At 45.5% G+C, this 26951-nt stretch overlaps 1 protein-coding gene across 6 annotated transcripts in view; it reads left to right on the forward strand.

The window, feature by feature from the left end:
* The window catches only part of LOC112232918 (protein dopey-1), a 38187-nt gene that overhangs the window by 1668 nt on the left and 9568 nt on the right, over positions 1-26951 (forward strand). For 3 of the 6 annotated variants that reach the window (XM_042313611.1, XM_042313617.1, XM_042313606.1), the window contains exons 2-26: positions 669-864; positions 1071-1252; positions 1661-1831; positions 2029-2218; positions 2607-2705; positions 3002-3101; positions 6990-7099; positions 7885-7999; positions 8317-8437; positions 8541-8660; positions 8912-9017; positions 9476-9505; positions 12398-12619; positions 14347-14842; positions 15070-15377; positions 15721-15873; positions 16013-16113; positions 18620-18894; positions 19177-20457; positions 20652-21570; positions 23229-23340; positions 24574-24756; positions 25309-25434; positions 25590-25724; positions 26576-26631. In XM_042313611.1, coding sequence (XP_042169545.1) covers positions 727-864; positions 1071-1252; positions 1661-1831; positions 2029-2218; positions 2607-2705; positions 3002-3101; positions 6990-7099; positions 7885-7999; positions 8317-8437; positions 8541-8660; positions 8912-9017; positions 9476-9505; positions 12398-12619; positions 14347-14842; positions 15070-15377; positions 15721-15873; positions 16013-16113; positions 18620-18894; positions 19177-20457; positions 20652-21570; positions 23229-23340; positions 24574-24756; positions 25309-25434; positions 25590-25724; positions 26576-26631 — 5849 coding nt within the window. In that variant the 5' untranslated portion in view covers positions 669-726. The remainder of the gene's footprint in view (positions 1-668; positions 865-1070; positions 1253-1660; positions 1832-2028; positions 2219-2606; positions 2706-3001; positions 3102-6989; positions 7100-7884; positions 8000-8316; positions 8438-8540; positions 8661-8911; positions 9018-9475; positions 9506-12397; positions 12620-14346; positions 14843-15069; positions 15378-15720; positions 15874-16012; positions 16114-18619; positions 18895-19176; positions 20458-20651; positions 21571-23228; positions 23341-24573; positions 24757-25308; positions 25435-25589; positions 25725-26575; positions 26632-26951) is intronic. The other 3 variants (XM_024400238.2, XM_042313627.1, XM_024400262.2) reach the window with 3 other exon arrangements.

Consider the following 26951-nt stretch of genomic DNA (forward strand, 5'->3'; position numbering starts at 1 on the left):
TGTCGCCCACCCCACCAAGAACACATTTCATTGTGAGGCACTGGGCAGGGCTGACATGTGATGCATGTACTGTACCACTCAGGTCTGTCCCTTCCCTGATTACCAGGTGGGAGGAATTTAGGTTTCTGCCTTGGATACAAATTCCATGAAAAAATCAGTTTTTGGTGAAAGGATGACATTGTACTGGCACTCCCTATATATAGGCATGTTATTTTTACTCATTTTTTAAATTTGCTGTTCACTGTGCCACTATTTCTTTATTATTATTTTTAATCTTTAACTCTGCTCTGTTGGAAATGGACCCATAAGTAAGCATTTCATTGTTCGTCTACACCTGTTGTCTACGAAGCGTGTGACAAATAAAATGTGATTTGATTGTAGTTGGAACCCAACCCTCATGTACATGTCTTTGTTCACTTGACTTCTATAATGTCTGTTGAAGCACATCTATCTACCTCTCCCATCCCCAAGGCATCTGTTTCACTAAGACATGTCTGGAGGAAGACACCAATGATTTAGCACTATCTTCACATACCAACATTAACCTTGTCAAATTCTTGTAATCTGTCAGACTTTGCTCCTAATTAACATTTTCCATACGTAAAGTTCTGATTAATCCACTCACTATGACTCAGAGTAACGATACCCCCCTTACTCATTCACTCCAGGTGTGATGTGTGTATGTGAGCCTGGTGTTGGCAAGTAGCTGAATAACCACCCAGGAGGATGAATGCAGAGGAAGTGGAGCTGCTCAGTGACTCCAAGTACAGGAATTATGTGGCGGCGGTGGACAAGGCCCTCAAGAGCTTTGAGTACTCCAGCGAATGGGCAGACCTCATCTCTGCACTGGGCAAACTCAACAAGGTAACGACCACAAACATTTACCTTTTTGGATATTTCACATATGTACATTTTGGTTTGGAATGGATACACAATGACCACATCCGCAATTAACACCAGATCTGCATAGTCTCTAATGCACTAACTGCATATATTTTTACCACCAGCTATTGTGGAAAGATGTAGATTGATCTGGTACCCCACATCTGATGTTTGAATCTGTTTCTCAGGTATTGCAAAGCAATGCTAAGTACCAGGTGGTGCCCAAGAAGCTGACGATAGGCAAGCGTCTGGCTCAATGCCTCCACCCAGCTCTGCCCAGCGGGGTGCATCGCAAGGCCCTGGAGACCTATGAGATCATCTTCAAGATCATAGGGCCCAAGAGGCTGGCCAAAGACCTCTTCCTCTACAGGTACTGACTAGGCTACAGGATGTCAACACTGGTTTAGGACAGTAGTAGTAGTAGAGAAGTACAGTAGCTTTATTGTAACTGGCGAACATGTCATAAACTGAATGTGAACTAGTAAAGTAAGTAAATAAGCCTTGTCCAAGCCAGAATGGTCCATAGGGCAGGAGCCTGTTTCTCCTGTTTCTATAGCGTGAGGCAGCTTGATGTACAAGTACACCCCCTGAACAGAACGCTAGTCTATCGCAGGGCCTTACCCTTAATCCATCTCCTCTGAACTAGTAAGAGAATAAAATTAATGCATGTGGATTTTGTTCAATAGTTATTTTTCTTCAGTTGACCTATCAACCCTATAATTTCCCCTTAACTCTATTACCCCACCGCCTAAAACCTCTACCCTGCTTTCTGTTTCAGCTCTGGGCTGTTCCCTCTACTCTCCAATGCTGCTATGTCTGTGAAGCCGGTGCTGCTGGGCCTGTATGAGACCTACTACCTGCCCCTGGGAAAGACCCTCAAACCTGGCCTGCAGGGGCTGCTGACTGGGGTACTACCAGGCCTGGAGGAGGGCTCTGAATACTATGATAGGTAAGAGATGGAGGGCTGGAGAAAGAGAAATGGATGTCATTGAATGAAGTGAATTGCTAATTACGAGAGAAAAAATACAAATATATATATTCAGTCAGAATCAACCTTAGTAACAATTCAATCATCTGGGATTCAATTGTCTTGTCAATGTATGCAACCCAAATGAATTGATTTCAATTCGATGCAATCCTCTCCAGGACCAACACGTTGCTGGAGAAGGTGGCTCTGGCGGTGGAGCAGTCGGCCTTCTACAGCGCCCTCTGGGGCAGCATCCTGACCAGCCCCGCCGTGCGTCTGCCCGGGGTCACCTTTGTTCTGCTACACCTCAACCGCAAACTCTCCATGGAGGACCAGCTCTACATCATGGGCAGTGACATCGAGCTCATGGTACACGAAAAGAAGAATTGTTTTCAGAGACCCTTATCTTTTTCCTTTATCCCAACACACACACACGCACCAAGTAGAGCTTGAAGTGCCTGTGTTTGGGGAACATTTAGAAATCATTAGTAGTATATTCATGATGCAGACTGAGAAATTAAGTCACGTGAACTTACTTGTATTGAGTAGGGCCAAGAGTTTTTCCTAATAAAAAATAAAAAACATGAAAAAACTTCAGGCCCTAATTTTTTTCCTGAAGAACAAGCAGAAAATGCAATAGGAGTCAACCAAGTCTGGTTGTTCTGAAATTCTACATATTCACAAATTTATTTGCAGTACATTAGATAGATGTAAATGGGGCTTGATTTAACCCTGTGTGTTGTGTCGCTCCCTGCAGGTGGAGGCAGTCAGCATATCGGTGCAGGACTCCAGTGTTCTGGTCCAGAGGAGCACCCTGGACCTGATCCTCTTCTGCTTCCCATTTCACATGAGTCAGGTTAGGACAGATATGCTCAACTGTCAGCACTGCTCAGCACACAAGACCGCAGTCACAGCACTTTTGGGAACTGGCCATTCTTGATGATGAGGCTATCTGACATCTAGTTAGAGGGAGAGAGAGCATGCAGTGACTCAGGATGCTTGTTTGGCCGTTCACCTCTCTATTCAATCATCGAAGCACAATGTGCCTCAGAGCCCAAACAGCCCAAATTACGGCATCCTTTCTTCTAAGTCAGAACTCATCTGAAATCTCCTATTATTTCCTTATTTTTGTTGTGTGTGTTGCTGTTCCAGGCCACCCGTCCAGACATGATTCGGATCCTCTCTGCAGCGCTGCACGTGGTTCTGAGGAGGGACATGTCACTCAACCGTAGACTATACGCCTGGCTGCTGGGTAAAAGACACATTCATGCACATGCAAGGGTTTCCGTTAGCAAGTAATAGCCGGCAGACACATTTTTTTGATAATCCGATGAATAAAATTGACGCCGGCCAATTGTCCAGGAGAAGAAAAATAACATTGTGAAATAATGCTTTTTAGCCTATTCATTGATGGAAATACCAGTCTATGGAAATACATTTCACTGGTCATGCTTATCGGTCTATAAGTTAATTTACATAATTTAGTGGAATTAAATTGGCGCGTGTTCAGTATATTTGTTATTTGTCACATTCGTACAGCATATAGACACAGAGCCTTTCAGTGGAGAATCTGTCAGACAGTGCGATAGCTGCTGCTACATCATCTCAAACAGCAAAGGGATAGACAGTGGAAGGCAGGCTTCATCAGTGTGTCACACCAATTTGCAATGCGTTGTCAAGTTGGCTGGATGTCGTTTGGCTGGTGGACCATTCTTGATACTCACAGGAAACTGTTGAGTGAAAAACCCAGCATCGTTGCAGTCCTTGACACAAACCGGTACACCTGGCACCTACCATCATACCCTGTTCAAAGGCACTTCAGTCTTTTGTCTTGCCCATTCACCCTCTGAATGGCACACACAATCTGTGTCTCAAGGCTTTAACAATCCTTCTTTAACCTGTCTCCTCCCCTTCATCTACACTGATTGAAGTGGATTTAACAAGTGACATCAATAAGGAATCATAGCCTTCACCTGGATTCACCTTGTTAGTCTGTCACGGAAAGAGCAGGTATTTTAAACTTTCTTTGGTTGTCCAGTAGCCAAAGGCGCAATCCTAGTCATATTAGCAACCCATGCTACAGGCTGCATATTAGATCTCCTCTCTCCCTGTCACATGAAACCACTAGAATGTGCGTTGAGCTTTCGACCACTGTGTTTTCCCACTAATTGCATAATGTAACGAACATTCACGCCTAACCTGCTGCCTTGTGCGCATTGCTGCGCTTATAATGTGAAGAAATAATAGTTGATCAACATTTTAAGCTCAACGTTCTGATCTGTTGCATCGGAATCTTTGCTTTTTAACTTATTTATTTTTTAAATGTAGCCTAGGTCTACTGGTTGAATAAATTTAGGCTCTATCGTCCCACAACAGTCCCAGCGTCTGTTGGGAATAGGTTATTTCTTTCTCGCACAGAACGACAAGATGACCAATAGAATAGGTCAACTTTTCTACTATGGAGGGGATAGTAGATTGACATAGGCTAGTGATTTGGCTGTTTGTCACTCGCTCGCCTTGTTGGCTGAGGAAAAGTAAATATGGACAGTTAATTCTAACATCTTCAAAGTGCACATCAGAATTTGGTAAGAACGTTGTTGCATCCTCGTCTTGCATGTTCTTTTTTATTTTTTGAATGTATTTATTTCACCTTTAATTTAACCAGGTAGGCCAGTTGAGAACAAGTTCTCATTTACAACTGCGACCTGGCCAAGATAAAGCAAAGCAGTGCGACAAAAACAACACAGAGTTACACAAACAAATGTACGGTCAATAACACAATAGAAAAAAATAGTAGAAAAATCTGTACAGTGTGGGAGGTAGGCAATAGAAGAGTAGGGAGGTAGGCAATAAATAGGCCCCAGATGTGAAAATAATGACAATTTAGCATTAATACTGGAGTGATAGATGTGCAGATGATGATGTGCAAGTAATAATATGGGGATGAGGTAGTTGGGTGTGCTATTTACAGATTAGCTGTGTAGAGGTACAGTGATCCTTAAAGTTAGAGAAGGAGATATAAGACTCCAGCTTCAGTGATTTTTGAAATTCGTTCCAGTCATTGGCAGCAGAGAGCCTAGTGGTTAGAGTGTTGGACTAGTAACCGAAAGGTTTGCAAGTTCAAATCCCCGAGCTGACAAGGTACAAATCTGTGGTTCTGCCCCTGAACATGCAGTTAACCCACTGTTCCTAGGCAGTCATTGAAAATAAGAATTTGTTCTTAACTGACTTGCCTAGTTAAATAAAGGTTTTTAAAAAATAGAACTATAACAAATTAAACTCTACCCTGTTTTACAATATCTGATTAATAATGTTAATTCATAAGGAAGAGATTATGTAGCATGAACAAGGAGTAATTAAATATAATAAACACCATTCCAACTTAGTTGGAGAGGTATGTGTGGTGTGTTTGAAGTAAGCAAAGGAGATCATTAACCTATGTCTGAACCCACTCAGCTATAATTCTGTGGCTGTTAAATAAGACAGCGAGAGCCTCTCCAAGTTTTCCGTATCTGGAACTGTCTGCTAAGTAATGGTAGATAATGGTGAGACTTCAGAAGTTAATCTTGATATAGTGTGTGTGTCAGGATTGTGCGCTAGTGGGTTGGAATAAACTTTTGAACCTGCTTTGTCTTGGTCGAGAGGAGGAGATTCATTCTGTAACCAATGACGTCATATTTTGTATATAAACTGTTGTTCTTGGTTCTATGGCAGCGCGCTCCGAGAATAAATACTATTATCGAATTTTGATAAGACTGGTCCCTGTCTATTTTATGCAAATAAGAATCTTACAAATTCTTAGAAACACAGTGATTTTATTTAATGAACACATATAGGGATTATGAAATTCCGTTGACACATAGTGGAGAAGGTACGGCGGGATTCGAAATGGTCGGTGATCTGTTTATTAACTTGGATTTTTAGAAAGGCAGGGCAGGAAAGATATAGGTCTATAACAGTTTGGGTCTAGAGTGTCTCCCCCTTTGAAGAGGGGGATGAGCGCTGCAGCTTTCCAATCTTTGGGGATCTCAGACGATACGAAAGAGAGGTTGAATAGGCTAGTAATAGCAACAATTTCGGCAGATCATTTTAGAAAGAGAGGGTCCAGATTGTCTAGCCCAGCTGATTTGTAGGGATCCAGATTTTGCAGCTCTTTCAGAACATCAGCTGTCTGGATTTCGGTGAAGAAGAAGGGGGGGCGCAAGTTGCTGCAGGGGGTGCTGAGATGTTGGCCAGGGTAGGGGTAGCCAGGTGGAAAGCATGGCCAGCCGGGGAAAAATGCTTATTGCAGTTATCGATTATCGTAGATTTATCGGTGGTGACAGTGTTTCCTATCCTCAGTGCAGTGGGCAGCTGGGAGGAGGTGCTCTTATTCTCCATGGACTTTACAGTGTCCCAAAACCTTTTGGAATTAGTGCTACAGGAAGCAAATTTCTGTTTGAAAAAGCTAGCCTTAGCTTTCCTAACTGACTGAGTATATTGGTTCCTGACCTCCCTGAAAAGTTGCATATCGCGGGGGCTATTCGATGCTAAAAGGATGTTTTTCTGCTGGTCAAGGGCAGTCAAGTCTGGGGTGAATATGAATTAATATGAAATACCATAATCTAAATGTGATTTATGTAATTCTGATCACCGTGGGTGGAAGCCCTAATCAGGTCACGCACCCAATGCATATTTTTCCAGTATATTTCCGGTAAATTAAAGTGCTGCCGGTCAAAAGTCCGGCGCCACATTTTCATAATGGGAACCCTGGTACACATGCACAAACAAGCACATGCACACATACATACCACTGCATGCGTTCTGTACAACTTCGTATAGTTGAGCTGTTGGACTTTACCTGTTGGAATGATCATCTGGCCATATATGTCTTGTGCAGTAACATGTCTTGTTGTCATATATCCCAGTGCTTATTTCCCTACTTTGTTTTGTCTTATTTGCGTCTTACTCGCTGTGGATTTTAAAAAAATGCTGGTAAGTGTCTACTTGGCTGAGCAGGGCTCATGTTTTTACACTCAGAAAAGCTTGATTGTTTGCTGAATGACTGGTAACTCAATCTCACCCCACCCTCTTCTCCCTTGTCTTTCGTCATCTTGTGTGTGTGTGTGTGTGTGTGTGTGTGTGTGTACTGTACTCCTAGGCTTTGACAACAATGGTGTGAGGACAGGCCCTCGCAGCTCTCGACAGAGCAACCCTGAGGACCACGCTACCCACTATTTCAATACCTACTCCAAAGACATGCTGGTCCAGGTACGCCTTGAACGCACACAAACCCACCCACCTACACACTCACACACAGTTATTTGCATAAATTATTATTTTCAAAGACCTCAAAGTTTGAGTGGGTCTTCTGAAAGAGAACAAGATAAATGCCTTACATTTTTCAGCAGGTGAAATTCAGACCCCTACTGCTCCCCCTCTGTGCCCCCTTTCAATCTCTAAATCTCTCACCCTTAGGGGTTTGCCTGTAATGCCTGTAGCCCCCTACTTCCACACCCCTCCTAATCCCAGGGGCCTTCCCTTTGAAGCTCTCCCAAACTCTGCTCCATGCCTGGGCCACGATCACACACTCACACACTATTCCCCCTTGTAATGCAGTGTCACGCTCCAACAGCATTGGCCCTTATGACGGCGGGGGCCTACATGTGATGTGTCCTGTTACTCCTGGGGTTGGGACAGACAGACCAGGGCTTTAATTTGTTCATCTGCCATCTGCTCATGGACACTTGTTGGGTCTCCCCCCGCTGGGAAATGGGGCTACTGCAGGGGACCGCCTGTTCCGTGGGCCCCATCCGCTTCTGTGTTAGACGAGGCATGTGAAACACACACACACACACACACTGAAGGGCAAAAAGAAGACTTGCTGTGGAAAATGTCCTCCGGCCCTAACCCAAAAATGTAATCTCAACCAGAAACTAGATCGCTAACCAGCTGAGTCCATGTTCTGCAGTCTTGTCTCTGGAGTTGCTTTGGTCGTTCCGGGTTTTTTTTTTGGAATGCGGTTTGATCCAGAACTTTTGACCCTGTGTGTGCAGGCAATGGTGGGGATCCTGCAAGGGAAGGCCCGAGGCGGGGAGGAGGAGAGCGTCCTGATGCATGACCTCAAGCCTTTCCGCATTCTCATCAGCCTGCTGGACAAACCTGAACTCGGTACGGTATCTTACCACATCAGATCAATGCAGCGCATATCATTCATGTCACTGTTACACACTGAATAGAACACACACAACATTTTGGTCATAGTGACCCACATCACTACTGGGCTGTATTCAGTAGGGAACATCATAGCAAAACATTTCACAGCGGACAACTAAAATTAGCACTTATTGGACAAATCCAGGTAGTCACTCCCCGTTTCAGTCCATTTCCTTCCATTTGGTGCCGAATGACCTTTTCTCTGTGACTGTCCCAGATACATTTGTAAATGGACATGATCAGTGACTGATTTGTAATCCTGTGTGTTCCAGGACCAGCCATCCTGGAGGACGTTCTGATCGAGGTGTTCAGGACATTACACACACAGTGCCGAGCAGAGCTGGACCTGCAGAACCACCACCCGTTCAGCAAGGACCATGCTCATCTCAGCAGGTGTGTGTGTGTGTGTGTGTGTGTGTGTGTGTGTGTGTGTAAAAAAAAGCCAAAGCTTTAATAACCATTGTAAGCTAAGGGTCGCATTGATCGTTTCCCTCAGCAAACTGCGAGAGAACAAGAAAACTGCAGAGCTTATCAAAACGGCCAATCTCCTCTTCAACTCTTTTGAGCCATACTACATGTGGGACTACATCGCTCGCTGGTTGGAGGACTGCTGCAGGTCTGTGTGCATGTGCTGCTCTATGTGTGTATGCTGACATGGTAAGATTGCGAGATAGAACCCTAGTCGGTGTCCATTAGGCCACACCGTAGCAAAATGTTTCGCAACAGACAATACATTTAAGCATTTCTTATTGGACAAGTTTTACCCTGTTTTTTTGTTGTTTTTACGGGATGAACACCATCCTGTTTTGTGTTTGTAAATGGGAGAGCTGAGTTTGACGTAAATGGGTCACTCTGTCCATCTTGCAGGAAGGCAGAAAATGGACCAGGGAATGCTGGGAGCACGGATTCCTCAGGGCTCTCATTGGTGGAGTTCTGTCAGCTGGTGGACTTCCTACTGGACATTGTGTCCTTGGTGAGACACACACTTCTCACCCCGCCTTCCTTTCTCACTCATACTATAGTCTCTCAAAACAGAACAACAGCCATTGAAATATCAGCACTCATACAATAGAATATTTACTAATTATAGGTCTGTTTCTGAATGTGAGTGCTCATGGCAATCCCTTATTGTGTGTGTGTGTGCGTGCGTGCAATGCATTAACAGGTTGTAGACCTGCCTGTCTTCTGTGTAATTGCATCTTCTAGTAGAGAGAATGCTTCTCTTCATTTCCATTCAGACTAAGTTGGAAAGCCCCTGACACCTGTACTACTGTGCGTGTCTGTGTGTGATTGCTTGCGGCCGTGCGCAGGTGTGCGTGCGTGCAGATGTTTCTGTGCGTGGGTATGTTCTGCACACAAAGTGTCCTCTGGCCTATGCTCTGCTTGCTCCTGTCTGTTCAATCTATCTGCTCTCTCTCTCTCTCCTTGAAGCCTACTAGAAGCATGAGGGTAATCTGCCAGGTAAAGTACGGCTCTCTCCTGCTTCTTCACCCTTCATCCCGCCTGCCTGGTGTACTATGGCTTGGATAACATTTTAGCAACGTCCCAGCAACATTCCTAAAGCCAAATGTGAATTTCTGTTATTTTTCTTGTTTTGAGTATGGTTATTGTACTCCAGTGTGAGTGAAATAGGCCGGTATTATTGGGAATATGGTGGAATTTCTACCTAGACCAATAGAATTGGGATTTTTTTGTGGGAATATACTATATATATATTCATAGTTTGGTGGGGGATGTTGTGAAAATGAAATTTCAGCCTGGTGTGTCATTGTCCTGCATGCACAGAATAATATGCTCCCATTGCTCCCATATTTTAAGTAGCCTATGGCTTTTTGAACATTTCACGTGTTTATTCTTCATTTGCCCATTGTTCTTTTTTCTTTTAGCATTACTTTTGTTAGTCATTTGTAAAGAAAATGCCCATTACAATATTCAAGGAAAAGGTACAATGTAAGATGACAATGATTTGAGGAAGCCTGCTCATGATTAAATATTTTAGTGGGGGTTGTATTTTTCAAAGGGTCTAACCTCGTAAACTTTGACGGCCTCTGATGGCTTTTACTAAAACAACACGTAATATTGTGTACCACCCTCATAAAATATAATGCTTTCAGAAAGTATTCCCACCCCTTGACTTTTTACAAATATATATTTATTTTTTTACAAAGTGAGATAAAAAATTGATTTAGTTGTAATTTTTTGTCAACTGTCAACACAAAATACTCATGTCAAAGCCTAATATATATTTTTTTAAACTAATATAAAACAATAATACATCTTGATTAGATTCCCTGAGTCAATACTTGTTAGAATCACCTTCGGCAGCGTCTATAGCTGTGAGTCTTTCTGGGTAAGTCTCCAAGAGCTTTGCACACCTGGATTGTACAATATTTGCACCTTATTCTTTTAAAAATTCTTCAAGCTCTGTCAACTTGGTTGGTGATCATTGCTAGACTGCCATTTTCAAGTCTTTCCATAGATCTTCTAGCAGATTTCAGTCAAAACTGTAACTAGGCCTCTCAGGAACATTCAATGTTATCTTGGTCAGCAACCCCAGTGTAGATTTGGCCTTGTGTTTTAGGTTATCATCCTGCTGAAAGGTGAATTTGTCTTCCAGTGTCTGTTGGAAAGCATACTGAACCAGATTTTCCTCGAGGATTTTGCCTGTGCCTGGCTTCTGCTCATTTTTATCCCCCAAAAAACTCACTAGTCCATAACATGATGCAGCCGCTACCATACTTGGAAGTATGAAGAGTGGTACTTGCTGATGGGTTTTGTTGGATTTGCCCCAACATAACGCTTTGTATTCAGGACAAAAAGTTCATTTCTTTGCCACATTTCTTGCAGTATTACAAGTCCCTTATTTAAAACAGGGTGCATGCTTTGGAATATTTATGTTTTGTACAAGCTTTAGTATTTTGGATTTATGTTAGTGTTAGAGCCGCACTCAGTTATCTCCTATCACAGCCATTAAACTCTGTAACTGTTTTGAAATCACCATTGGGCATTGGCAACTGATTGGCAACTGAGTGTAAAATGATTAACTGACACCATTCTCAAAGGGATATTCAGATGTCAACTTTTTTTATTTTCTGGGCAAACAATTGGAAAGCCTCCCTGGTCTTTGTGGTTGAATCTGTGCATGAAATTCACTGCTGGACTGAGGGACCTTAGATAATTGTATGATAATTGTACAGAGATGGGGGTAGTCGTTTAAAAAGCATGTTAAACACTTATTGCACACAGTGAGTCCAGTCAACTTATGTGACTTGTTAAGCATATTTTTACGCCTACATTTATTTACGCTTGCCATAACAAGTAGGTTGAATACTTATTGACTCAAGATATTTGAGCTTTTTGTTTTTAACCAAATTGTAAACATTTCTAAAAGCAGACTGCACCAGGCTTTCCTCTTGGATTTTGCCGGTGCTTAGCCATATTCCATTTATTTGTATTAACAAAAAGACCTCCCTCGTCCTAGCCTGTGACACAATCTCAATGCAGGCTGTAACACAACAAAATGTGGGAAAGGGGTGTGAATACCTTCTGAAGGCGCTATACATTTTAAGTTGAAAAACTTTGAAGTCCTAAAAGCACCTGCTTAGTACTGTTAGAAAGGTAAGAACGGTTGGATTCTTGTAAAGAGAAACAGCGTGACAACTACAGAGCCCGAGATGCAGCAGGCAAACAACAACAAAAAAGAAAGAAATGTACCAGTTTTTTGCCTTCAGAAAGTATTTATACCTCTTGACTTATTCCACATTTTGTTGTTTACAGCTTGAATTCAAAATGGATCAAATAGATTTTTTTCTCTCACCCATTTACACACAATACCCCATAATGACGAAGTGAAAACATGTTCATAGAATGTGTTGCAAATTTATTGAAAATTAAATGCAGAAATATCTCATTGACATAAGTATTCAGACACATTTGAGGTTTTTTTTTTTGCCATTCTGTTATACAACTGACTAGGTGTCCCCCTTTCACTCATTGGATGTGGTACTGGGGTCCAAAACAACCACAGATTAGAGAAATAATGTGTAGACTTATTTTAAAGAATCGAGAGGCTAACCACAGCGTCGTGCCGATAACTAATAATAATAAACATCTAATGGATTTTAATTACATCAATCTCCAACAAGAGCTTTCTCAGACACACTTGATGCTGCCTATTTATTTTATTACGTTTATTTGACAGGGACTATTTACAACTTTTAAATACAAATCAAGTAATGTGATGCATTGTACCAGATGAATCTAGGCATCTCATTTCCATCTCCAGTCACCAGGCGAGTGGCGACTCCCCTATTCTCCAGAGCCCTCTCACCCTCCTCTTCCTCCTCCCTTCAGGAGACCTACATAGAGATCCAGACGGAGCACCTTCCCCAGCTGCTGCTGCGCATGTTGTCTGCCCTGACCTCTCACCTCCCGGCCCTGGGCCTTGGGGAGCTCACACACTGCCTGCGCCTCTGCTCCAAGATCCTCAGCAAGGTGCAGCCCCCCTTGGTGTCCCCCCTGTCCCTGCCCACGGGCCCCCTCGCCTCCACAGCCTCTGCTAAGGAGGAGAAACGGGTAAGAAGTACTGAGATGGTGCCCCAGCCCGGGACACCTATACGAGTTAGATTAACCTTGGTTGTTACAGCCAGAGCATATTTTATAGCTTTTGTTTATTTGTGAGTTGTTTTTTTATCATTGTATGCATATGTAGAATGTATGTAAAATAGATGCTTAGATTTATGATGAATCAATATTTTCTGCAGACATTTCCCAGGTAATAAGGATAATCTTTTGGGTACCTTTTCATGACATAACCAACTGTCTATCCTGATTTACGCTTTTTAACCCAGTTCCATTTGATCCCGTAAAGCTTTTGGTGGTGATGAATGAGCTTCAATCATGACCTCTGCCAAGTCTGAAAGCATCCTGTTGTCATCCTAGTTCTTCCCTGCCTTAACACAGTTTGCTTTAGCGTATTGACTCTGAGGGTTTGGTTGATCATAAAAGAAAACGGTTCCTTTTTTATCTCTGAACAGTATGTGAAATCCATGCGAAGGTTAAATCGTTTTTGCCTTTTGTCTTTGTCCAGCGGAGATGAAATGGAACCAAATTACGTTCAAAAGCAAACATACTTCCCCCTACACACCCACGTTCATTGATTCTCACTTTGAAAATTAAAACTTTGTCCATCTTTCAGTTCCAAGCTGATGACTGACTACCTTTGATAGTACACGAATGTCACTTCTTTCACTTCCTGCCAAATAAAATCATCAGAGCAGGGCTCCTCAGTTTGGTCTGCTTCCCTCGCCCTCAAAAACATAAACAACCATCCAAGGCCCTCATGGTGTCCCCTGGTCCCTGAGCTGGCCCCCACCCTTCTACCCCTTCAATTTGGCTGGGTGGTCCCCGCTCCAGGACTGGAGGGTAGCTGGAGAACTGTCCCTCCCTCTCTACCCAGACAGAGGTGTTAGAAGCTGGGATCAGTCTACTTTCTCCGCCCCCCTGTCTGTTACCTGGCGGTCTGGTAGTGTTTCAGTGCTCAGTAAGCCTTGACTAAAAGCTGACACAATCCTAGGCTGGAGGTAGAGGCCTGGGAGAGGTGCAGGGGAGGGGAGCACATAGAGACACACACAAGTGGTAACTAACAAACAGCTGAGCCTCTTTCTCTCCGAGGAGGATCAGCCCACCCGATGGTTTCCCCTTGGGTCTGTCTGCTCCATTGGTGTGGAAGGCTTCCTTCCCTCCCTTCCGCTCTACCCCCCCCCTCTCCCTTCCTCCTGTTCTCCAGCTACCCTCCTGGGGACATTTACAGGATGTAGTTTGCCATCTGAGTCCTGGTGCCAGAATGTGTAGCCTCAGCCTGCTGCACTGCATGCTGAGAATGCCCTGGGGCTTTCTTGTGGCATGGCAATGTGGGAGTGGGGCTGTCTGTTGATCTGTCCTAAGCTGGCTGGCATGATGCAGGGAGGGAGCTGTATGTAGGGTGTAGTAGAGGAGTCCATTAAGTTTGGGGCATCAGCTGTGCACTTCCCTGTCTGCTGTGGGTGCCCAAGGTGGAGGGGGGGTCTGTCAGGGAGTGCTTAGAAATCCTCTCCCTCCTAGTCTCCTGAGAGACCTGCACTCTTATCTTGACCTGATGCACTTTGGTCCCCACTGGCCATCCTAAAACAGGGGTACTGTTTTCGGTTTCCAGATTTTTAAAAGATGGACGCCTTTTGTTTCCACTCCTGATATGTATTGTTACTGTCTGTGTTTGATTCTCTTCTCCTTTCTCCTCTCTTCTTCCTGCTCTCTCTCCCCAGCCCCTGCCCGCTACTCTGGAGCTCCCCACTGGCGAGGTGTTTGAGACAGGGGAGAACCCCAACAGCAGTCGCTCCTCCGAGTGTGGCTTCACAGACTTTGTCCAGTACCAGGCCTCTGAGGAACCAGCACCCACTCAGCCTTCCCTCAAGACGGGCTGCAGCAGTTCCCTCCCAGTCTCCCAGAACAAGCCGCAGGACAAGCCCGTCATGCAGTGCTGCCTGGAGCACTTCCAGCACTTCCTCTCCCGCCTGGTCACCCTTTACATCACCCCGGGGATGGTAGAGGGAGCTGGGGGCGTGAGGAGCGATGTGGTGCGAGCGGAACCAGAGGGCGGTGCCCAGCACAACGGCCGTGACGTGGTTGAGGTCCCGGGGCAAAGGGAGTGTCTGGCGGCTTTTACTGCTGCCTGCCAGCTCTTCCTGGAGTGCTCTAGCTTCCCCGTCTACATCGCCGAGGGCAACCTCAAGTCAACGCCTCCGCCTAAGGAGCAGACTGGTAAGACAGACGGACAGTCTGACCACGTTTTAGTTACAATACCGGCTCTGTGCAGATTAACAGATTTTCACTATGGCTGGAGAAGTGGTTAACTACATTCCAGTTTGATATGATAATCCCATACCCTTCTCCATAGGTTAAGCATATGATCTCTCTTTGTGTTAGATGAGCACATCTGGACTACAGCTATTTACTGTTGTATGTCTTCTCCCCTTTTCTCAATACAGTATCATTTCTATTCTCTCCTGCAGACAGCGAGCAGATGTGTCCTGCCGTGTGGCTGCAGACCCTGATGGACGCCTGCTGCCTGGCCAGTGACTTCAGCGTCCAGGCCGTGGCCATCTCCCTGGTCATGGACCTGGTGGGTCTCACCCAGTCTGTCGCCATGGTCACCGCCGAGGGCAGCATCGCCGGCGGCAACCCCGACTCCACCCAGCCCATGAGCCCCAGCCAGGGCCGCGTTGCTGTGGTGATCAGGCCACCACTCACACAGGGAATCCTGAAGTACATCGCAGAGAAGACTGACTTCTTCAAGGTAAGTCACAGGGAGGAAATTTGTGGCTTATTTGCATCTGATATGGTTGAGATGCTTAGAGGTGGTTCAGTACAGAGGACACAGAATGTAGCTCAGCATGATAAGTGGAAGAAACTTTCTCTTTGTCATTGCTCACCATGGTAAATGGTCAGAATTGATGTTTAAATCTGTTTTTCAACATGATAAATGGTAGAAACGTATGTTGATAAATACATTTTTCAGCATGATAAATGGTAATAAACCTATCCTAAGAAATCTCTCCGTTGCTCACCATGACACATCTTGGAAGCTTTAGGTCTCTCTCTAACACGACCGACCTCCTCCTTCCCCCTCACCTCTCCAGAGTGTGGCCCTTATCCTGTGGGGACAGTTGGGGGAGGGGGCCCCTCAGCACCACCAGCGCAGTGTGGAGCTCTTCTACCAGCTCCACAACCTGGTGCCCTCCTCCAGCACCTGTGAGGACGTCATCAGCCAGCAGCTCATGCACAGAGACAAGGTTGGTCTGCCCAGTACATGTGCAGTCAGACACATAGGAACACACACAGCTTCACGGTATGCTTGTAAGAGTTCTGTATGCCTGAAGGAATATGCTCCGACACACACGCGTCATCTAAGACTTCTGTGTGTTTTCTCAGAAAATCCGTCTCGAGGCCCATGTGAAGTTCTCTGTGCTTTGGCATCTGACCAGAGACTTGAACATCACCAAGTCTTCCCCTTTCAACCGTACCTTTGACAGGTAGGCCTTCCCTCTCTATTGACTCACCACTAAAGTTTGGTTTTGTCCCTTGTTTTATCAAGGGTGGACAAAACAGCTGCTAATATATTAATGTGATACATGTCTCATACTCTTTTTCTGTCTCTCGCACGCACGCACGCACACACATACCGTTCGGACGCTACAGATGTTTTTGTGAGAGGACTTTCGGGATTTTCGGGATGTCTCATGGTCCAACAAACGCCACTGTAGCTTGGCCACCTTCCACCGCAGATGCGGATGGCCGAGATTGGATGGATTGAGATGCAGCCCATGCTAAAAACATGTCTCTACCATAATCTGACCCTATTTTGATAGGGATCTTTTTTTAAATGAGGCCATCACAATAAATCCATGAAGAAACATATGAATGGAATGTGTCTCAGAAGAACTGAATAGCATAGAATGGCAGCGTAGGCTGTAGACTAGTTCATTGAGCAGACAAGATATGCTTATAATTCCCATACCATTATTTTATAATATATTATTTTAGAGTTATACGAATATATTTGATCTTAACCGGAATAAAATAGAAAGGACATTTTCCCCAAACGATTATTGAGCCGAGTGCGTACATGGAGGTCCTGTATGGTTGATTTATAGTTATTTGGCAACTTTAACTGTGAATGATTGTTTTTGACTTAGAATGGTGCCATTATCAGCTTGGCAGGAACAGGGGAAAAAAGACAAGTAATTCGTATGCACTCTAATAGGATATGGAGGATGCGCTTTCCCATGGTTCCCTTTTCAATCATGCCAGGTAGGCTACTCCGCTTGTAGGCTACAGTGGGATTGCATGTACAAATTTGTGGGCTTATAAGAATGTCTTTCACTCCACGCATTAACCAGCTCAAACTACGTATGCCAGACTCCAAACCTGTCCTTGCAAGCTACCCAGTGCTTCATTTGGTAACGGACAGTAGCCCACTTAAGCCACAACATCGAAAACCAAGTGAAATCTATTCAGGAACATCGCTAGTAAACCCCCACCCCCCTTTGCCCTCAGAACAGCCTCAATTCGTTGGGACTCAAGTGTCAAGCGTTCCACAGGGATGCTGGCCCATGTTGAATCCAATGCTTCCCACAGTTGTCTGGATGTCCTTTGGCTGGTGGACCGTTCTCAATCCGAACAGGAAGCTGTTGAGTGTGTGAACCCCAGCAGCGTTGCAGTTCTTGACACAAACCGGTGCGCCTGGCACCTACTAACATACGCCGTTCGAAGGCACTTAAATCTTTTGTTGATGGAGTGTCAGTGGGGGCAGGCCTGACAGTCAGGAGAATAGACCTTCCAGTGACAGATGACAGGAGGAGATTGGAGTGTTGGTAATGATGAGACCGGGGTGAACAGCGCCTGTACGGTGCAGCAGTAGATATTTTATTATCTTTCAAGAGGAACAGAACAGCTGCTCAGTATTTTAGAGTGAGATATACACGTCACTGTCCGAGGTCAACCGCATAGAGGCATTTAGATACACAAGATGTTTAGAAAACTCAGTGTCTTGCCCATTCACCCTCTGAATAGCACACATACACAATCCATGGCTCTATTGCCTTGAGTCTTAATACTCCTTCTTTAACCGGTGCCCTCCCTTCGTCTACACTGATTTGAACTGGATTTAACAAGTGACATCAATAAGGGATCATGGATTTACCTGGTCCGTCTGCCATGGAAAAAGCAGGTGTCCTTAATGTTTTGTACACTCAGTGTATGTATAAGCTTTAAGATAGATTTAGGCAGAGCTATATGTATTTTAGAACAGCACAATAATTATTTTAATTGAGGCTTTTTTGGGTGGCTTGGGTTCATATATGTACATTCTTATTCATTCCTTTACACTTGTGTGTATAAGGTAGTTGTGAAATTGTTAGATTACTTGTTAGATATTACTGCATTGTCGGAATTAGAAGCACAAGCATTTCGCTACACTCGCATTAACATCTGCCAACCATGTGTATGTGACGAATAAGATTTGATATATAGGCTTATACATATGCATGAGCTCTAATATGCGCATGTGACGTCTTAAATGCTTTGAATTAATCATCAGCTGAGAAAGCGCTGTCAATTTGTTGCGGCTTTGAAACAAGATCCATGACTACCATGTTTTCCCACTCAGTTTCAACCTGTTGTTTAATTTCTTTCTTCGAATTGATTGATCACAATGAGGTCAACCATTGTAGCCTAATGCTGAGTTTTACAAGCACGATACTCCCAAACACCCACCCAAAATAATTTGACCGCCATTGATGAAGATGAATGAACTCCCGCCATCACCACTTTCAGATTCTTATAATTCAGTCTTGAAATGTTTGATGGGATTATTGCTGTCATTTTTTTTGTCAGTCGGATTAGAGGGACAATAGAGTGCTGAGTACCAGGCAGTTAGCGAGTTGGGTAATATACACACACACACACACCAAAGACACGCTACACCTTTGCCATTACAAATTAATATCTTCTGTCTTCTTTTCTCTCTCTCCCTCCCAGGTCTCTGTTCATCATGCTGGACAGTCTAAGTTACTGGGATGCGTCGGCCAGCGCAGTGGGCCGGGCCTGGCTCAACCAGGTGCTCCAGAGACACGACATCGCCCGGGTCCTGGAGCCCCTCCTGCTGCTGCTGCTGCACCCCAAGACCCACCGTGTGTCCATCCAGCGTGTCCAGGCCCAGCGCCACTGGGCCCAGGAGGTCCCTAATCACAACGCCCAGGCCGAACAGGACACCTCAGAACCCATCTACATGAGGGACTCGGGAGTCTGTGACAGTGAGTAGAGGGGAGACACGGGTTAGAATGGTGGTGGATAGGACAGCCATGGTTGTGAAGAGATACAGGACAGTGCAGGATTTTGTTCCAGCCCAGCACTAATAGATTCAACACTCATCTCATGATTGTTTAATGTTGGGCTGGAAGACAAGTCTATAGCTCTAAAGGATCAGTGTCGTTTGGTGAACGTTGGTTTGGAGTGAATCTAGTTCACGGTTCATTTCGACTCCCTAATTTATATGCATAAACAGTATGTCATATCCTCTTCTCTTCTTCTCTCAGACTTCAGCCAGATGCCAAGGGACTCTCTGAAGTCAGGGCTCCGAGGGCTGCCATTGGGCGACATGGAGCCCTTCTGCCTGACAGTCAACCCTCTGAGTGACAGCCTGTCCCTGCTCAGCCTGAGCAGTGAGAACCTGGTGCTGAGGGGTGACTGCCATCCTCCTGACCAGCAGGGGGAACCCCACCACCACTGCTCTGAGTCCAGCAGCTCGCACTCCTCCTCCATAGACAATGGCAGCTTCGAGGAGCCAGACAGCACCTGCAGCACAGTGAACGGATGTGGTTCCGACCAAGTCCCTTTCCTTATAGAGTCAGACAGTATGGTTCCTGATGAGGAGGGTTCACTAGAAGAGGCTGTGTTGTCAGTGTTAAATGAGTTGATAGACAGGGTGGTGGGTATGGGAGAGGAGGAGGGGCCACCTGAAATGCCGTCCCCCTCTGAAGCGTGGGCGCAGACGGACTCCGATAGCTCCTCGTCAGATACGCCGAGCGGTCTTCAGCTCGATTCAGGCCCCCACGCCCCCTCTCACCGCCTTGAGATGTTAGCGGGTGGCACCCTGGGGTTCTTCCATGTCACCCCACCGGACCAGACAGGGGAGGAGGGGGAGAGGCACCACGAGGTCATCACTCGCCACAGCTCGTCCCCCTCCATCGTGACCCTACCGGATAGCTCGGGCCCGGCCACCCCTCACGACCGGAGCCTCCGTTTGGACGTTGTGGACCAGCGGGCCCGTAAGCGCTCCCACAGCAGCACCCAGCTCAGCCTCAAGGGGAAGATCATGGAGCGTCTGCAAGACAAGTCCCCCGGCGCCAAGCCCAAAGTGAAGAAGAGCAAGAGGAAGGACGAGGAGAGGCAGAGGAAAGCTGTGCAGGCCGAGAAGCTCCGGCCGCCCAGCATCTTCTTCGGAGACAGCCTGGATCTGGAGAACTGGTACAGCTGCGGAGAAGGTGAGGTGTCCGAGATCGAGAGTGACACCGGCTCGCCCAGTGGGGGCGGAGATGTGAGCGGGGACAATGGTCCCAACGGGAGAGTGGGGCGTAGAGCTTCTGCCTCGCCGCCTCGGTTCAACATCCACCCCCTCTACCAGCACGTGCTGCTCTACCTGCAGCTGTACGACTCCTCCCGCACGCTGCACGCCCTTTCGGCCATCGCCGCCATGCTGCGGGCGGTGCCATCGGACTTCGTGGACGCCATCTCCACCACGAGCATCAACAACACCTACACACCCCAGCTGTCACTGCTGCAGAACCTGCTGGCACGCCACCGCGTCTCCGTCATGGGCAAGTCATATATTTTTTTTTATGCATAAATACACAGATAAAGGACAGTTAAACACAAATTAACTAAACAATTCAAATGTATTCCGGAGGTGTAAGTTGCGCTGGATAAGAGCTACCCTAAAAACCATACAATCGGATGTTTCTTGTTATTAGAATGTAGAATAATGTGGTGTTCAATCTCCTTCTCCTCCCAGGTAAGGACTTCTACTGCCCCATCTCCCAGGACAGCCACTCCCACTCGTTCCGCAGCGCCATGTTCCTAGAGATCATCATCTCCCTCTGCCTCTACTTCCTGCGCTCCTACTACTCTGCCCATGTGGGCACGGCTGCCACCGACCTGGCGGGCAACCGGGCCATGCAGCTGACCAGCTTGGAGGTCCTTACCCTCCTCTTCAGCGAGCTGTCCAAGGTGACCGGCGGCTCGGCCAAAGGCTTCGCCAGCTTCATCAGCGACGTGCTGTCCAAGTGTAAGGTCCAGAAGGTGGTGCTCCACTGCCTGCTCTCCTCCATCTTCTCGGCCCAGAAGTGGCACGAGCAGCGGGCGGCCTCCGTCAACGTGGCCTCCCAGGAGGAGGGTCTCTCAGAGGACAGTGTCATCAACCTCTCAGAAGATCAAATGGACGGCTGCAGCGCCGTTCAGTCCCAGCTGCTGAGGCTTCTCCAGAGCCTGGTGGTGCTGGAGCACAGGGTCCTAGTGCCCGCCGAGGAGGGCGCCGACGGGGGGCCCGTGGTCGTCCCGGGGGGTGTAACATTAGGGGGTGTAACATTAGGGGGTGTAACGTTAGGGACGGGGAGCGGGGCAGGGTCGGGCTTCGAACTGCTGGGAGGCGAGGTGGAGCACATGAACCCACAGCAGCCAATGACGTCGCTGCAGTACCTTCATGGGCAGCCTATCACGGCGCAGGGCATGTTCTTGTGTGCGGTGATCCGGGCGCTGCACCAGCACCACGCGTGTAAGATGCACCCGCAGTGGATCGGCCTGATCACGGCCACGCTGCCCTATATGGGCAAGGTACTGCGCAGGGTGGTGGCCTCAGTCACACTGCAGCTCTGTAGGAACCTGGATAACCTCATTCAGCAGTACCGCTATGAGACCGCTATCACAGACACCAGGTAACTGCTATAGGATAGTTTCTTATAGGCCCATATGAGCTAGGCATTTTGAGATGGTGCTGAGACATCCATATCCACCCATCCATCAGTACTGGTTAGCCATTATAAAACCACACCACTGCTACCTTTGTCGTCCACTAGACGATGGATCGTGGCTGTATTGAAGGGTTTGTGTGTGTTTTAGGTCTACCTACTTAAGATGAATGCACTGATTGTAAGTCACTCTGGATGAAAGTGTCTGATAAATAACTGAAATGTAAAAGTGGCAATATTGTTGTACCAGGATCTGGTGTAAAGGCAACTGCAAGCAGATTGTCAGTAACCAGGTTTCCATCCAACCGTTTCATGAATTACCTGAAGTCATGACCGGGCTAATAGAAACAGGAAATGTTGGGACAATTTGTTGATTCGACATGGTGGGACCTTTTTGTGTCAGTAAAATGTGGATTTATGCGCAAATATTTGATATAATAACCAAAGTAAACTTGGAGTCACGCGATGATATGTTGTGTGGTCCTCCCACTACCACTAGGAGAAATCATGCAGTTTATTGGGCTACAGATGAAATAAGTTATGATGAACTTCAAAAGGTTGGTGAAAGTGCACGGTGATGAGCTTGGTGCGCCTTTACAATAAATATCAGTGGTCTTATTCTGGTGACATGATAATCGATGCTTGGCTGCCATTTGACAAATAAAACTGATCTCCATAATAATGTCATCATATAGGTATCTGCAAACTGTTGTCTACAGCGCATGTGCCAAGACCATAGTGGGCACATTTGCTATTTAACAGTTTTTGTGACAAACCCATCGGTACAGTTGAAAATGAGATGATGACACATTGAACTATATATTTCTATTTGGTACATGAAAATTTAAAGGGATAGTTGCAATGAAGCCCTTTATCTATTTCCCCAAAATCAGATGAACTACCATATTTATGTCTGTCTCTGCATCCAGTATGAAGGAAGTTAGAGGTAGTTTTGTGAGCCAATGCTAACTAGCGTTAACGCAATGACTTGAGGCCTACAGGAACACCTGGCATGCTTGCTGTTCCCATAGACTTCCAGGCATTGCGCTAACGCTAGTTAGCATCTTCCTTCAAACGGCGACATAAAAATGGTATCCTCGAGTTCATCTGGCTCTGGGAAAGTAGATAAAGGGCTTCATTTGCAAAATCTCAAACCATCCCTTTAAGAAGAAAAAACACCTTTTAATGTGCTCTTCTTCATCGTTCATGTGTTTCTATCTACAGCCACTCAGTTTGGTGGAAGCACCACTGGTGGGAAAATACAAAGTTCTTTTATACAGATTTTTGAGTATTCACCCTTGAAAATCTGTCGCCTATTGGATGAACCTAGCTATAGTGAAGTATGAGGATGAATTGGTTAATTTAAGTACATATCCATGGCAATAGATTTACAGCTGCTTTGTAGCAGAGGGTTTGTTTGTAAGAAATTAGTTGAGTGATGCTGCCACAAGATGGCTCTCTTGACCAGCAGTTGCCTCAAATTACCCACCTTTGACTAATGACTTTGTAGATTCTACATTGTTACTGTATATTCTATGACAACATGAATTGTTTACGGCAAAATAGTTTTTTTTATACCAAACGGCGACTATTCATTTATACTTTCCCGACTATCCCTCTTCCAGACCTCAGTGGATGGCCCTGTGCATCCCGCCAGATTTGATTCTAACAGTACTGGAAGGAGTGACCGCCATCATCCACTACTGTCTACTGGACCCATCCTCCCAGTATCACCAGGTGAGGGCGCTAATCAGCCACGCTGCACTGCCAAGTAGACAGACATGTCATATCTGCATTGATTTAATGCTGATGTCACTTATTTACACATCAATAGACCTCCTTCATTGCATGCACGCACTCTGACTCAATCCTCCCTACATCTTCTCAGAGAGCTATGTGTGCTTGTTCTTTTACATCATTTTATGTCCTTGTATGTATTTGACTCTGTCACAGGATTTGTGTGTGCTGACAGTGCCTCGTGAAAGTCTGCTCACCTCTTGCACAGTCTTCACATTTTGCTGCCTTAATGTCATACTCTTTAGATACAATTTTATCTGTACAGATCTACACAACCTACTACAGCATTTTCAAAGTGAAAGAAAATTATAGGACATTTTCCCAAATTAATTTAAAAAAAAAATACGATGTCTTGATTGCGTATGTCCTCACACTCCAGAGTTAATAGTTGGTGGAAGCAGCCATTAAAGCTGAGATTTTACCAACTTTGCACTTACGGCAACATATATCCATTGTTATTGTCAAAATTGCTCAAGCTCAGTGTATTTGGTTGGGAGTCATTGATGGACAGCAATATTCAAACCGTGATTGCTATTATCATGGCTTTTGTGGTAGCAGCATCAAGTTATGGGTATGCTTCTCACCGGCAGGGACTGGGAGGTTTGTCATGATCAAAATAAATATGAAAGAAGCAAAGCCCAGGTAAAAAAATTAGAGGGAAACCCAATAGAGGGGTTTCTCTACCCTGGGATAGAGTTATTTTTCAGTGTGACAATTACACAAGCTTTAATGCCGAAGACACACCAGAAGAGAGGTGTGCTCCCAAGAGGTGGTGAGTGTTCCTGAACAGTCCAGTCTCAGTCCTGACTTGAAAATCTGCTTAGAAATGTAGAGACAAGGTTTGAATATTGCTGTCCATCAATGTCTCCCATCCACATTTACTGAGTTGAGCAATTAAAAAAAATATATATGGCTGCCAATGGTGTTTCCACCAAGTGTTAACTCTGGGGTGTGAGGACAATACATCTTCCTTTTACATTTTTTTTATTAATTTGTTCATGTTTCTATCATTTTTCTTTAACTTTGAAAATGTGGAATAGGTTGTGTATGTTGGTAGGGGGGTAAAATCGAATGTAATCCCTTTTCAGATGTAATTTTAAGGCAGCCAAACGTGAAGGGGTGTGCAGACTTTCACCAGTGACTGTATCTCCATGTCCCCATCTCTCCTCTCAGCTGCAGGCGAGTGTGGACCAGAAGCACCTGGCGGAGGCTCGCTCAGGGATCCTGTCCATCCTCCACACCATCATGTCCTCCGTCACCCTGCTGTGGAGCGTCCTGTACCAGGCCGACTGCTCTGACCGGCCAGCCGCCGCCTCCGCTGCATCCACTTCCAACATCAACCTGGGATCCACCAAGGTACTGCGTCTACACCCTGACCCTAAGCCTTTTCACAGTACTGAATCGAACTAAGGTCGAGCCGAACCAAGCTGTACCGAGCTGCTCTGGTTACTCATCCATCTAGAGTTGCTGGAACTGTGCTGAAATGGACAATGTGATAATAGGCAACACAGTTCAGTCTGGGTCTACACGATACTGTGAATAGAGTGCCTGCAGTTGATCCCTAGATCATTGTTCTTCAATATAATCAAAACAAAGTTTTTCTTGGTAGTGTACACAGTTTAGCAGGTGTCATAGTGGATGCAGCAAAATGCCTATGTTACTAGCTCGTAACTATCCTGCTCCTAGGCCCCCTACAGGATGTGCAGGCTTTAGTTTCAGCCCAGTACTCCTGATTTGAGGATTTGGCTAAGTATCCATTAGCGCTGGACTGGAACAAAAGCTTGCACAACATGTGTGCTTCCCCAGGACCATAACATTGTTGAAGGAGGATGGACCGTCCACTGCCCGTCGGCCTGGTCTTATTTCTGACACTGCGTAGAGCGCTCAATCGTTCCTCTTTCTCCTCAGAACTTGCGTCAGCAGATCCTGGAGCTGCTAGGACCCATCTCCATGAACCACGGAGCCCACTTCATGGCAGCTATCGCCTACGTGTGGAACGAGAGGAAGCAGGTCAAGACCACTGCCTCTTACAAGGTAAGCTCCAGAAACCAACATGGCAGAAGCCCTTACTAAACACATACACTTTGTGGTTAATGGCAGGGTGCAGAGGTCTCTTACCCCGTCTGTGTCCATGTTTGCGAATGTGTGTGTGTGTGTGTGTGTGTGTGTGTGTGTGTGTGTGTGTGTAGGTGATCCCCACTGCCAGTGAGGAGCAGCTGTTGCTGGTGGAGCTGGTACGGTCGGTCAGCGCCATGAGGACTGAGACCGTGATGCAGACGGTCAAAGAGGTCCTGAAGCAGCCGCCGGCCATCGCCAAAGAGAAGGTTGGTGCTGCGGTCTCCCAATAGCCTGCAATCTAAACTGGCATGCTCTGTTTTACCGTTGAAACAAGGCATATTCGTTTCCCAATACATACCCTTAGAACACACTGTGCTACGCTAACCTTGTTACAGTTTGACTATATACAAAGCTGCACGACTCCTAGCCTCCTGCTTGCGTTAGTCCTAATTCACTCTAATGTCGGTCCTCTGTTACTATTACATGTTACCATTAAGCTGGGACCGAGAGATTTAAAAACAGCTTCTATCTCAATGCCATCAGACTGCTAAACAGCCATCACTAAGTCAGAGAGGCTGCTGCCTACACTGAGACCCATTCACTGGACACTTTAATAAATTGATCACTAGTCACTTTAAACAATGCCACTTTAAACAATGCCACTTTTATAATGTTTACATATCTTGCATTACTCATATCACATGTATATACTGTATTTTATACCATCTATTGCACCTTGCCTATGCCGCTCGGCCATCGCTCATCCATATACTTATATGTACATATTCTCATTCACCCCTTTGTGTGTATTAGGTAGTTGTTGGGGAATTGTTAGATTACTTGTTAGATAATACTGCACTGTCAGAACTAGAAGCACAAGCATTTCGCTTCACTCGCTTTAACATCTGCTAACCATGTGTATGTGACCAATAAAATTAGATTTTGATTTGATTGGACAGATGATACCATGTTATTGTTACAGTATATCAAAGTAAACTGGCAGCTTCCCTGCCACGACCTCATTATGTTCTAATTTAATGTAATGTAGTCCAGTGTCACCTCTTCCTCAACCCTCTCCTCCCCCTCTCTCACTCGTCTTCCCTCTTTCTCACCGTAGAAGCATCTGTCTCTGGAGGTGTGCATGCTGCAATTCTTCTATGCCTACGTTCAGAGGTGAGACCAACAGCCCTCCTCCACCTGTCTGTCAAGTGTGTTGAGCATAGGTAGCAAATATATGAGATGTTGGCAATGAAAATCCATGTGAATCTTAAAACAATCAATTAGTTTGAGTTTTCCCTCTTTTGTAGTTTAGTTCATGTGATGTCAAGTTTAGTTTGACATTTTTGTACGTCAAGTGTGTTGAGCATGTAGAATACAATTGATTTAATTTCAGATAAAACACCTGAATTTCTTTACTTCGATAGTCCAATTCATTGAGTTCTGTATTGTTACTAAATTGTTTATAAAGGTATCAGACTTAAATTAGTACTTGA

Source organism: Oncorhynchus tshawytscha, linkage group LG03, assembly GCF_018296145.1.
Source record: "Oncorhynchus tshawytscha isolate Ot180627B linkage group LG03, Otsh_v2.0, whole genome shotgun sequence".
Classification (NCBI taxonomy): domain Eukaryota; kingdom Metazoa; phylum Chordata; class Actinopteri; order Salmoniformes; family Salmonidae; genus Oncorhynchus; species Oncorhynchus tshawytscha.